The sequence below is a fragment of the Peromyscus eremicus genome, chromosome 4 (assembly GCF_949786415.1).
Source record: "Peromyscus eremicus chromosome 4, PerEre_H2_v1, whole genome shotgun sequence".
Lineage (NCBI taxonomy): Eukaryota > Metazoa > Chordata > Mammalia > Rodentia > Cricetidae > Peromyscus > Peromyscus eremicus.
In genome coordinates this window covers 77,121,229-77,134,037 of record NC_081419.1, presented here as the reverse complement: position 1 = coordinate 77,134,037, position 12,809 = coordinate 77,121,229, and the positions used below count along the sequence as shown (strand labels likewise).

Below are 12,809 nucleotides of genomic sequence, written 5' to 3'. Positions count from 1 at the left end.
AAAAAACTTGATAATGCTACTTGCAGAGTTCCATCTCATTCCAGATTAATCAGCAGATTGTTGCTGAATACCCACTAAATGCCAGGCTTTGTGCCCTGGCCACTGTTAAACAATGGGCAAGAGAGACACCCCATGCAGTTTACAATGATGGATCACTGGGAGCCGCACATTCACAGCTTCTGCTAACAGCCAAAAACACAGAGCCCCCAAGCACTTTAAACTGCCCCATTGCCCTCAGGACATAACTTGGCCGACGATGGCATTTAATATTCTGAATGTAATCACGCACTATAAAATGTAGTTCTCTAATTAGGTGGTGTTCTGATTATGCCCACGAGGTGGCGATCTTGCTTACAGTTTGCCCACACTGAACCCAATGCAGAGAGGGAAACAAAACAAAACAAAAAAACCACCACCCAGAAGTTAAACCAAAAGACAAAAATGAAATTCAATGGATTCAGTACTTATTTCACGTAATATACTATATTAGCTGGTAAATGATATAAAAATTTGAAAAGAATCTCTCCTCTCTAGGGAAAGGAGGGGGAGCTTGCACAAGACAAGAAGAAAAATACTTTTTAATGAATAAATATATTGTGCTGGATCTATATGGGAGGCATTGTAATTCTTTTATCAGATAAGAGCTATAAAAAGCCCTGTGGTCGGGAACACATTCAACAAAGACCCTACACTTCAGCCAGCACACCCCGATGGGAAAGAAACGCACGAAGGTGTAGGTCTTGGGTCATTGCTGGGTCAGTGCTGTTTTGGGAGGTTGATGTCTCTGTCACAAACATTACACTGTCTGCCCTATAACTCCAGAATAAATATACACAGTACAGCAGAGATAGCCCAGCCAAAACCTCTCCAGTGCACTGAGTAATGTAAAAGGAGAGGGAAGAACCACCACGGGAAACGAACCGAGTTTAAACTCTGGCTGCAGGGCTAGGGATGAAGCTCAGTGGCCGAGAACTTGACTAGCGTGCACAGGTCCTAGGGTGGTTCCCTAGCACTACCAGCTCTGGCTCTCAGTAGGACCGCACTCTCACAGCCCCAATCTTAGGACTGTGAATCTCCAATTTGAGATCTGGGATATAAGAAGGAAAGGGAAAGAGCCAGTTTGTTTCCAAAGGATTTTTATGGTGATTGAACCCAAGAAGATCTGGCCAGAGATGGGTTGGTTTTTGTGGTGGGTTTTTGTTGTGTAGTTTTCCTCCACTGCCCCCCCCCCACTCTTCCTTTCTCCTTTACACTAAACTAGTAAGTAACTAATGTTATTTAGTTTTCTTTGTTTGGGTGAAATTTATAATTGGGAATAAAGTGAGCCACTAGACGACAATTTAAAAATAAATTTAGCATGTTGGCAATGAATGCTTGTATCCGTCTGTGCATCGTTATTTCTATATAGTGAACTTTCTTGTAAATAGAAAACCAAGTGGTCTGTGACCAGGAGACCTGACTCGGATGTTCAACTTGCACGGCAAGGTTTAATTCCCAGCATCCCTGGAAAAAGTCAGAGGCCAATCTCATTGCTCTTAAGCCTGCAGTGACCCATACTGGGGAGCTTGCTCTGGAGATGGGTCATAGGTTCAAAGTCATTGGCTACAGATGGTTCCTCTCCCGGCTGGAGTCATATCCTCTAGGGCCCGAGACATTCCGGGGAATTTACATAAGGCAGCGTGAATCACAGCAAGTGAGGTTGCAAAAAAGACCCGCCCTGATCCTTGCCCTGCAACGCCTGGACTGCGGTGGGGGTCTGTCTGAAGTTTCCCGGAGAGCCCGCACAGTCCAAGCAAGGGGACTAGGCGATCACCCAACTCCCACGAGAGCCCTGGACGCGCGGCTACCTCCAGGCCCTAGATTTGGTTTCTGCCCCTCCCGCGGCGACGCCCCCGCACGGACGCGGCCAGTCCAGCTTCCACCCGGCCCCAAAGTCCTGAACCTATCGTGGGGCCACCTCTCGCTCCTGGAAGGATCGGTTGCCGCTTTAAGGGGAAGAGGAGGGGAAGGGGCGGGGGAGTGGGGGGCGGGGAGAGGCGGCAGAGGAGGGGGAGGGGGATCCCCCTCGCTCCCACGTGGTCTGGGCGCCTGTGAATCGCGCCCGCCGGAGGGTCTCACAGCGAAATACAAAAGCAGCTGGGAAGCCACGGCGAGCCGAGTTCCCAGCGCCCGAGCAGAGCGCTGGCCAGAGCCCCGCCGAGCTCCGCGGCCGCGATGGGGCTCCATCACCCGAAGTCCCGGAGCCAGCCAGCAGCCGGGCCCGCCTCACCGCCCGCACCCGGGCGCCCGGGCTTGGCTTGAAGCGGCGGCGGTGGCACCGGCGCGCCGGCAGGAGCATGGGGCGGAGGATGCGGAGCGCCGCCGCCGCCGCCGCGGGGCTCTGGCTGCTGGCGTTGGGCTCGCTGCTGACGCTGTGGGGAGGGCTCCTGCCACCACGGACCGAACTGCCAGCCTCTTGGCCGCCCGAAGATCGACTCCCCCGGCATCCGACCCAGAGTGGCGGCCCCGCGCCCGAGCCGCGCTTCCCTCTGCCCCCGCCCCTAGCGTGGGACGCCCGCGGCGGCTCCCTGAAAACTTTCCGGGCGCTGCTCACCCTGGCGGCCGGCGCAGATAACCCGCCTGGGAGGCACCCGGACGATCGCAGGCGGCACGTGCCAGCCGGGCTGCCCGAGCCCGCGGAGCGCACGGCGGTGCACGGGGGCGTCTTCTGGAGCCGCGGCCTGGAGGAGCAGGTGCCCCGGGGCTTTTCCGAAGCCCAGGCGGCAGCGTGGCTGGAGGTGGTGCGGGGTGCTCGGGTAGTGGCCCTGGATCGCGGAGGCTGCGGACGCAGTTCCAACCGCCTAGCCCGCTTTGCCGACGGCACCCGTGCCTGCGTACGCTACGGCATCAACCCGGAGCAGATCCAGGGCGAGGCCCTGTCCTACTACCTTGCGCGCCTGCTGGGCCTCCAGCGCCACGTGCCGCCGCTGGCACTGGCTCGGGTGGAGGCTCGGGGCGCTCAGTGGGTACAGGTGCAGGAGGAGCTGCGCGCCGCGCACTGGACCGAGGGCAGCGTGGTGAGCCTGACGCGCTGGCTGCCCAACCTCACCGACGTGGTGGTGCCCGAGCCCTGGCGATCAGAAGACGGCCGTCTGCGGCCCCTGCGCGACGCCGGGGGCGAGCTGACCAACCTCAGCCAGGCAGAGCTGGTGGACCTGGTACAATGGACCGATCTGATCCTCTTCGATTACCTGACGGCCAACTTCGACCGGCTTGTAAGCAACCTCTTCAGCTTGCAATGGGACCCACGCGTGATGCACCGCGCTACGAGCAACCTGCACCGAGGACCGGGAGGGGCGTTGGTCTTTCTGGACAATGAGGCGGGTTTGGTGCACGGCTACCGGGTGGCCGGCATGTGGGACAAGTATAACGAGCCGCTGTTACAGTCAGTGTGTGTGTTCCGCGAGCGGACTGCTAGGCGAGTCTTGGAGCTGCACCGGGGTCAAGACGCGGCGGCCCGGCTGCTACGCCTCTACACTCGCCACGAACCTCGTTTCCCAGAGCTGGCCGAGCTCGCAGACCCCCATGCTCAGCTGCTACAGCGCCGCCTTGACTTCCTCGCCAAGCACATTTTGCACTGCAAGGCCAAGTACGGCCGCCGGCCCGGGGACTTAATGGCACTCCGAGGAAGAGAGGGACTGGGGTATGAATGACGAGGGTTAGGGCTGTCTTCTCTGCCACAGGCTAGCACCAACCGGCCAACGCCCACCCAGTGGCCTGATCGCGAAGCTGTCTAAAAACTTGTGTTTTACCCACTTGCCCCTTTCTTTTCATGCCAGGCGGTTTCCTTTCCAAGTTCTGGAAGGGCCAACTCACCGAGGCGAGAAGTGTTAACATTCCCTCCACCCAGCTTTTTAAAAGGATTCTTTCCTGTGCTTGCGTGGAGATTGGATCCGAAGAAACTCACTGCTGGGGTTTGGCCCCCGAATGGCAGTCTCTATGGGAGATGCAGTCCATTCTTGTCGCTCCCCCCCGCCCCAGCCCCTTCCCAAAAAGGAAAACTTCCGTTTGAGCCCTTGAGCTAATTCTGCTGTTTCCTATCAACCACAGTGCTGGTGGAACCAGAGCAGGCTGTGACACGGGCTGGTGGAGCCCCCTTCCTGTGTTCTCCCTTTGTTCCAGCGCCACGATGGTGAGATAACTGTTCCAAGCTGAGGGACAGCTCTGGATAGGACAAAGAACAAGACTTCCCCGCCCCTGGGAGCCCTATAGACCCCAGCGATTTGTCTGATTTGTTCCCCAACTCCTGTCATTTTGGCCTGAAGGCTATGAATTCAGGCTAGTTGTATGCAGAGTCAGTAATGAATTTCTTCCTGCTTCGCCCAGCTGACCAAAAATATGACAATGATGATGTTCACCAGAAGAAAAAAAAAAAATCAATTCCGTGCACTTTACTTTGTTTTTAATTTTTTAGTAAGAAAAACTTTTTTATTTGACAGATTTTTGCCTTCTATGTATATATGTGCATAAATTGTGGTGTAAATAGACTAAACAAACTTATATTTCAATAAAAGGGAGTTTAAAGTTTAGAATTTAATTCCCTTGGTTTGATCTGATTGAGGTTCCTGGTTCATCTACTTTTGGAATAAGGTTCGGTTTTCTCTGGCTAGTGGGTGTGCTTTGTAAAACAAAGGATGCAGATCCACCCCCTTTGTGGTTGGGGTTGGGGAATCGAACAAAGGCAAGAGTAGATTCCCTGTCTTCACTCAAATGAATCCTAGGACTGGAAAACAGTTCCTCCTAGAATGGGGAGGAAGGGAACAGGGAGAGATGAGAGAAAAGTGTTCCATTCCCTAGCAATTAAAATTGATAGGAAAGGATTTCACTGTAATATATTCCCATATTAATCGTTTGGTAAATATGACGGAACCAGATGTGCAGACTGAAACATGACAAATGCCACCTCTTAAACTTCACTGCAGTGGTCACATGCTGCAGGTGATTTTCAACGTTGTAATTACCGTGCAACAGAATGCGTGCAGAGAATACGCTGAGCGCATATTGCAAACAGGTAGAGAGTGTTATAAATTAATTCTGCCTTTTAATCTCTGGCATGCATTCCACTGCGTTCAAGAGATAATCTCTAACATCTGGACTCCTCTGGTGCTCTGTGACTATTGGGCTGCTTTGGGGGGTCGTAACTGCATGTCCTCTCAAGGCAGCCCCTGGGACAAGAAAGGGTACAGTGAGTACTTTAGTACATGGCATTTGGATTGTGGCCTTTGAAGGAAAACTTAAAATTTAGAAAATTTGGATTGGCACCTGGTCCCAAGTGACCTTGCCTATTACTTTTTCATTTAATGATCTTTAATCCAGGCAACTTTTAGTTACAACTCTAATAGCTTTTTATTTGACTTGCATTTGTAAGTCTGGAGTTTTATAGACCCGAGAAAATGGTAAGTCTCTGTGGGTTCCCCTTCTCACTCAGCACTGTAGCGTAGTGTATCATTTAACTATTTAATGCCATTCTTGTGTTTCCAGTGCCTTATTCTTTAGAAATTTTTTAAGAAAAATACAGTCCATAAACGGTGGTGTAAGCCAATTTTTTCCAGAGACTAAATACAGAATGTGCTGATAATGGCGAATACATCTTCTTTCAAGACACGGTGAGACCTCTGATAATTACACTTTTGAAAAAGAGACGTTTTTCATTTCTGGTGATTAATAACCAGGAGACTTGCTGTTGAAGTAAAGGAGGTCGCTCCAAGAGAAGGGTGAGTATTAGGACACTGGCGTTTTCCCTCAACACGTCTCATGGAGGGAAACAATGAATAGAAATAAGTTTGGAGTTTCACCGGCTGCCCAGGAAATCCACCCGGCTCTGATACAGCTTCCTGGGGCAAGTTCTGGGCCAACAGCATTCTCCACATTCTTCCTGAGCTTCAGCTCCAAGCCCAGACTTGACCATGGGTAACCATGAACAAGAAACAGAGCATGATGTAAAGGGTTCTTCTCAGATTCTCTAGTGAAGCATATCTGCCCGTTGGCAAAATCGGTTTAATTACATGGTAGTGTTGTTAAGGGAACCAAGGCCTAATTATAGACAAAGGGCTTTAACTGTTGGTATTCCTTGTGGCTAGCCTGTAGTCTGGGGCATGGAAAGATCCATTAACATTGTGCTATGGTCAATGAATGCTCCTAGGGATAATTCATTTTTGAACTGGAGATGAATTGGAAAAAGGAATGGGTTCTGCAGGGAGACTATAATCTGAATTCTGTCCCTCACATAGTTACCTTCAGCACATCATTTAACTTAGTTCTCTCATCTGTGAAATGGAGATTCAGAGTACTGTGGGATTTAAATGTTAACATATAAAACATACACATAAGAAGCATGTTTTTAAAAAAATTCTCAATTCACATTCCTCTTAAAGGGAAAAAAAAACCCAACTTTTTCCCCTTATACTCTAGAAAATTTCTACTTAAAGTTCTTTATCAAAGCCAAATCTACCTGTTTCCAAGGTCAAGGTGAGTTTTGACATGTGGTGATAAATTAACTCAATAAAGTGTTTGTAGAAGACCCTCTTCTAGCACTATGTAAAACAATGGTTCAGTCAGCCAAACACAGGTTTGATTGCCACATGGTTTTAAGTGGGTGTCTTTAGAAACCAGCATACCCCATGTACCAAGGTAGCTGGACTAAAGTACCTGAGAGAGATTTAGAAGAAGAAGAAAAAAAAAAAAAAAAGTAGATGGCCCATTGCAAATCCATCACCACTTCTGGAAAGCATCAAAAAGTGATGAATCTTTGCAAGAACAATCCTCTTCCCAATTTCTCCTGCCAAGAGAAAGCAGGCAGTTGACCTTTCTCCTTGAGTTTGACTGTTGATTAATTCACTCTGTCGGTGACATAGTTCTAAACTCTATTAAGTATGCTCGCCCTCCTGTCTTCAAATCAGAAAGAAAAACAAATTATTTTAGCACATCTCGACACTTCTCAGCCTTCTGACTACAACTGTAGCTAGGAAAGACCTCTGCAACCTAGAAGCTGGTGGTGTGAACTAAATGAATAAATATTTACGGTATTTTCAGAAGAGTACCTGGCACACAGGAACCACAAGAGGGATTTATTGACATGGTAGATTATTCCTCCTCTGAGTCAAAACCAGAGACACTTGAAATGCCAGGCAAGATCCTCTCACAACCCAACCTTATCATGACGACAGAACACTTTATACAGCCTAGAGTGCATGAGTCTGGTAAGAGATACCTGGAGCTCCTGGCTGCCAGCAGGCCACTGTTACTCAAGATGCCCTCTCTGATAGAGTCAGCAGCCGCCCTCTTTCTTACAGGGAGGCTGTAGTTCTATTTCTTATGTGGTCTGTCAGCTTCGGGGAGCAATGAGCTGTGGAATTTATAGGCTCCTCAGATATCAGGAGTTATTTATGAGTCATGGATCATCTGATCTTGAGTGCTAATTTGCCCCTCCATGCGTCTGCCTCATCCCACATAACCACTGATCCCAAATGGTAGAAGGGCAGGGGTGTAAGTGAAGGAGAAAGGAAAGCCCAGTGGCTCTGGAAGCACCGGAACTGCTCTGGGAAGGACCAGCATGTCAGATGCCGCTGTGACACAAAACCCCATTGGTTACTGTTCTCAATACCTACCCAAGGCAACTTAAGGGAAGGAGAGCTTATTTTGAGCCAGAGTCTTAGAGGGGAGTGTGCTGTGGAAGCAAAGTCATGGCGGCAGGCGTGTAAGGCAGGTGTCACATTGTGTAGGCAGTCAGGAAGCAGCGAGACATGCATCTGGAACTCAGCTTCCTTTTTCCTTTATAGCCAGTCCTAAATCTCAGCCCATAGAACCATGTTGCCCATACTTGGGGTGGCTCTTCCCTCTTCGACCCAACCTGGAAACATCTTCACAGACATGACTAGGCGTTTGTCTCCCAGGTCATTCTGGATCCTGTCACGCTGACAACCAGTATTCACAGAAGCCAATCACCTCCAAGCACATTTTGACGAATGAAGTTTAGTGGGAAGGATTCTGGGAGTCGGGAGACCCAGGCTCCTTCTGGCTTGTGATTTGAGAAAGTCATTCATCTTCCCTCTCTGGCTCCCGTTCTCCTACATGGAAGAAAGTGTTTGATGACTCCATTAGCTTCCAGAATCAGTATGATATCCTTCACATTGTGATCTAGGACAGACAGACAGACAGACAGACACACACACACACACACACACACACACACACACACACACGTCTCATCAAACAGTATGTGTGACACATTTTTTATGTTTACTCGTTGTGCTCCGCCCTCTTTCTCCACTTCCCAATGCTACCTGTAGCCCTCGCAATCAATTGCCTAACTGATCAGAAGAGCACAACCTAGACAACAGAAAACACTGGCTGACCTCATCCCTAAGCTCCTTCCCAGCTCTCAGACTCTGGGGAAACTCCATTTACAACCAGTGTATAACCCACTGCATTTTCCCCCCAAAGGGAATACAAATAGACTTCAGTTTTGTAGACCGAAAAGAAGACTACAGGGCTTGGTTCAAAGTGTAGTTGAGAGACCCACTCAGCATCTTCCACAGGGTCTTCTCATAAACACTTCTGGATGTAGGAGGTAACTTCTCATCTGCTCTAAGCACGTGTGAGAAAATAATGCTTTGGAGTTAACACACACACACACACACACACACACACACACACACACACTAGTTCTTTGCATCTCTGTCTCCACGCAGCCCAAGGACGGCTCAGGAGGACAGTTTCTTTTCTATGTATTCATAAAGATCAGATGTAAGAGTCATAATTTTTTAATGCGACTGTTTTACCAGTTTCTCTTTTTGTGTCCTGCTGTGGGGGAAACTGCATTAATAAACTATGTCTCAATGCTGCCTCGCTGGAATTTTTTTCTCTGCAGGACTCCACCAAATATAGCAAAGGAATGCTTATTTTATTTATCTTTTCAACTTTATTTCCACTTCAGATATGTCTTCTTGGCAGTTTTCAATTTTTCTCTTAATGGCACTTTTTTTTTTTTTTTTAAGAATAAAGAACTAATTGTTCGTTGAGGAAACAACCACAAAAATTATCCTTTTCCTCCCTTTCTTGGGTGCCATATGGTATCTTTTACCGTTTTAATAGTTATTTTATTTCCCTTCTAGAAAAGTTAAGTAGCTTATAGAGCTCTCGATTCTCTAGTACCAGCTCACAGAGTCTACTCTGCTGAGAAATTATGGGTTATAATAGAAACATGTCACTTTTAAGCCAACGGCTCTATATTCTGCAGCTGACTCTGCCTGCTGTTTACAGCTTCCTAGAGATGACTTTTTCTTTAATGTCCGTTAAAGACTTTGTCCCATTCTACAAAAGTGGCCTGAAAAGGTAAGATTAAGAGACTGACCACAGCCATGATCTTTCTTCTTGAAAATTGTAAATGTGTACGTGCAACATAAAATGGCAATTTTAATCATTTTAATTGTATACTTTATGGCATTATGCATACTTACACATTTGTGCAACCATACCACCATTTCTAGAACGTTTCCATCAATCTCCAAAAAGTAATAAACAAAAGCCATAAGGCAGTAACTCCTTATCCCTCCCCTCCCCTGCCCTCCAATCACCTTTCTGTCTGTATGAAATTACCTGTTCTGGATAGTTCCCTTCAGTGGAATCACCTGGTATTTGCTCTGTTTTTCTTTTACATCCGTGGCCACTGTCTTGTTCACGGAGGTAACGTGATAGAAGTGAGTCACTAGTTTTGGAAACTGGCTAATTGCATTTGAATCTCATTTCTACCCCATAAAAACCCCGGAAGTTGAGTCCAATTGAGAACCTCCTCAGGTCCCTCTGGAAAAGCCACGGGAAGATGACAGCATTTCTAGAGTCTTTTCCAGCTCTAGAAAAACAGTTACGTATGGCAGCCACATAGGTGGAGTGAATACTATTCCTAGATTCCAGTCTCATTTCCATACCTGTGGAGTAAATGGCCTTTAAACTTTCTAGTCCAGGGCCATAAGCTAAGCACTGTGGGTTCAACGGTGAACCAGATAAGTAAAGGATTTGCCTTTGTGGAGCTTAGACTCTAGAAAGGACATGGGAAATTGTCTAGCAGAAATCAGATGTGATAAGCAAATCACAGTAGAGAAAAATGCAATGTGACTTTGTATTGTGATGTTTTAAGCTGACCTAGAGGGAAGTCAAAGAATGTTGACAATTTAGCTTTGTTTTTGTCTTCGAAATTTAGGGCAATATTGGCAGGGAGGGTACAATATGGGATTATCATCTTAGTGCCCCCCCCAAACATTCTATAGCTATTCTGGGGACCAGACTACTAGAGGGCATGGTCTCTGCTGCTTCTCCTGGGAAGCTGGGGGCGCCCTAAACTGGTGGTTTAAGTTTTTCCAGTAGATTTTATTTGTTGTCTTCAACATGACATGCATCTAAGTATTAATCTTCCCAAGGCTGGGTGCATGGGGAGGGAATGGTAGGAATTAATATCAGGGGGAAATTAGGACTGTCAATAATATTAATAGCTACTTTTTGCTGACTGCATATTAACAAACAAGGCTTTGTGTTACACGTCTCATAGAACCCTGAGGATTAGCACTGACTGGATATTTCTTTTACAGATTGGAAAGGAAGGTTCAGAGGAAGTCAAGTGCCCCTATGGCTGGATGGGTGAGGGGCTCTGTCTTTTCTTTTTTTTTTTTTTTTTGGTTTTTTGAGACAGGGTTTCTCTGAGTAGTTTTTGGTGCCTGTCCTGGATCTCGCTCTATAGACCAGGCTGGCCTCGAACTCACAGAGATCCGCTTGGCTCTGCCTCCCCAGTGCTGGGATTAAAGGCGTGCGCCACCGTCACCTGGCCAATGGGGGGGACTATGGCTTAAAGACAAATTTCTCTAGGACCAAATGCTTTTTCTTTCTTCCCTTTGTCTCCCCACATCTTTAGTCTTCTAAAACTGTGTTCACATGCAGACCTTCTCTTTGTCTTTGCTGTCCTTTGATTCCATTAAGATGTTTCTATATATGGCCTGTTGCCTTTGCTTTTTCCATAGGAAAATTATGTGCTTCTGGAATCTAAAAATTTCTATGTTTTTTCAGTCTAAACAAATTCTGAGTCATTGTCTCTTCAATTATTTCTTTCTTCCTTGCTCTCTCTATTACCTTCTTCTAGAAATACTGTTGGGCATATATTAGGTTGTCTTTCCCCCTCCTTTGTTTGTTGTTGTTTGTTTGTTTGTTTTTTGTTTTTCAAGACGGGGTTTCTCTGTGTAGCTATGGCTGTCCTGGAACTCACTCAGTAGACCAGGCTGGCCTTGAACTCATAGAGATCCGCCTGCCTGTGCCTCCTGAGTGCTGGGATTAAAGGTGTGCACCATCATGACCCTGTTAGGTTGTCTTTCTGTTCTCCATGACCTGAATGACTTCACATCTTTTCATCTCCACCTTTCTGTGATGCCCACTGGGTGTGAAGATCTGTATCTTGATAACTGACTTTTCTCTCCCATCATCAAAGCTACTGTGTAATCTATCTCTGAAGTTGAGATTCATCTGTTTCAACTGAAAGATGTTGCTCTTGAGTTTCTAGAAGCTTTATTTCCTTTATTTTGTTTTTGTTTTTCCAGGACTCCCTGGATATTTTTTTTTAATGTTTTCTTTTCTTTGGTTTTCAAGACTTTCTTTAAAGCATCAATCATTCACAAGTGTACACCTGATTGTTCTGGTGTCTGCAGTTCTGGGGTGGTCCTGTTGACTTTTAGAATCCCCTCATAAAACACAGTTAACTTTAAATTGTAGTTATTCAGTGAATCAGTTTTTAATATACATATGTTGCATGCAGTATTTGGGATATGCTCATAGTTAAAATTACGTGTTATATTTCTGAAATACAAAGTTACCTGGGCACTCTCTTTTTGTTCCCCTAAATAACACAATCTGATGTTTAGGGGCTTTGTGTTTTGTCATTTGATGCCATAAGCTCATCCTGGGGGAGATATTATCTGTGAGATTCTTTGCTTTCTTTGGATTGAAGAGAAGTACTTCTCAAAATGTTTTCATTTCTTGGGTCAGGAACCCCAAGGTTGAAACCAGAACTGGGCCTTTTAAATATTTGCCTGGTGATTGAAGTCCTTAAAGTCCTACCAGGAAAGAGAAATTGAAATAACAAATAAAGAGGATCCACAGTGGGGGGTGGGGTCAGACACAATTTTTCCCAAGCCAGAGTCCAGATAAGAGAAACAATCTTCTGTAAGATGTTAGCTCTTTCCTTTGAGGATCTTGGCTTTGAGGGAGCCTTAGACAAATCCAACTTTCCTCTAGCTGGGGCACATTAAATCTAATCTACTAAAATCACACACACACACACACACACACACACACACACACACACATGCAGAGCAGACCCATTTTCACTTCACATTTATCATTACGCCTCTGGTTCTCTCTTTGTTTTGGGGCCCTGGGGAATTTCCTACATTTTTATGAGTTGAGCTCTGCATTTAAAAAGATGTTTGTTATATTTTATAAAACATTTATAGGTGTTTTACAGAGGGAAGGTTTTTAGGTCATGTCATTTGTCTTATCGCTAGAAACAAAGTCCACCTGGGCATCATCTAAACGCTGCTGTCAAATCCTGCTTGCCATAGTCTGGTCCTTACTTAAGGATTAGCTGCCCTGTTTGGTTACTCAGAGATTTTCCCCACCACAGAAACATGTACTTTAATAGGATTTGACCTGAAGTAATCCATGAAATAAGTCACCTGGGAGTCAATAACAAATTCTGTTCTGTTTGCCACGAGCAAGTCTGAGATATAAGC

General features: G+C 46.5%; 1 protein-coding gene across 1 annotated transcript; it reads left to right on the top strand.

The window, feature by feature from the left end:
• Positions 1-2,102: 2,102 nt before the first annotated feature.
• On the top strand, positions 2,103-4,547 carry Fjx1 (four-jointed box kinase 1). Its single transcript, XM_059259455.1, has one exon. It carries the CDS (start codon positions 2,337-2,339, stop codon positions 3,690-3,692), a length of 1,356 nt encoding a protein of 451 aa, XP_059115438.1. The 5' UTR covers positions 2,103-2,336; the 3' UTR covers positions 3,693-4,547.
• The last annotated feature ends 8,262 nt before the right edge of the window (positions 4,548-12,809 follow it).

Excerpts from the sequence above, each read along its gene's own strand:
- Fjx1 (XM_059259455.1), top strand. The coding sequence starts at position 2,337 with ATGGGGCGGAGGATGCGGAGCGCCGCCGCCGCCGCCGCGGGGCTCTGG.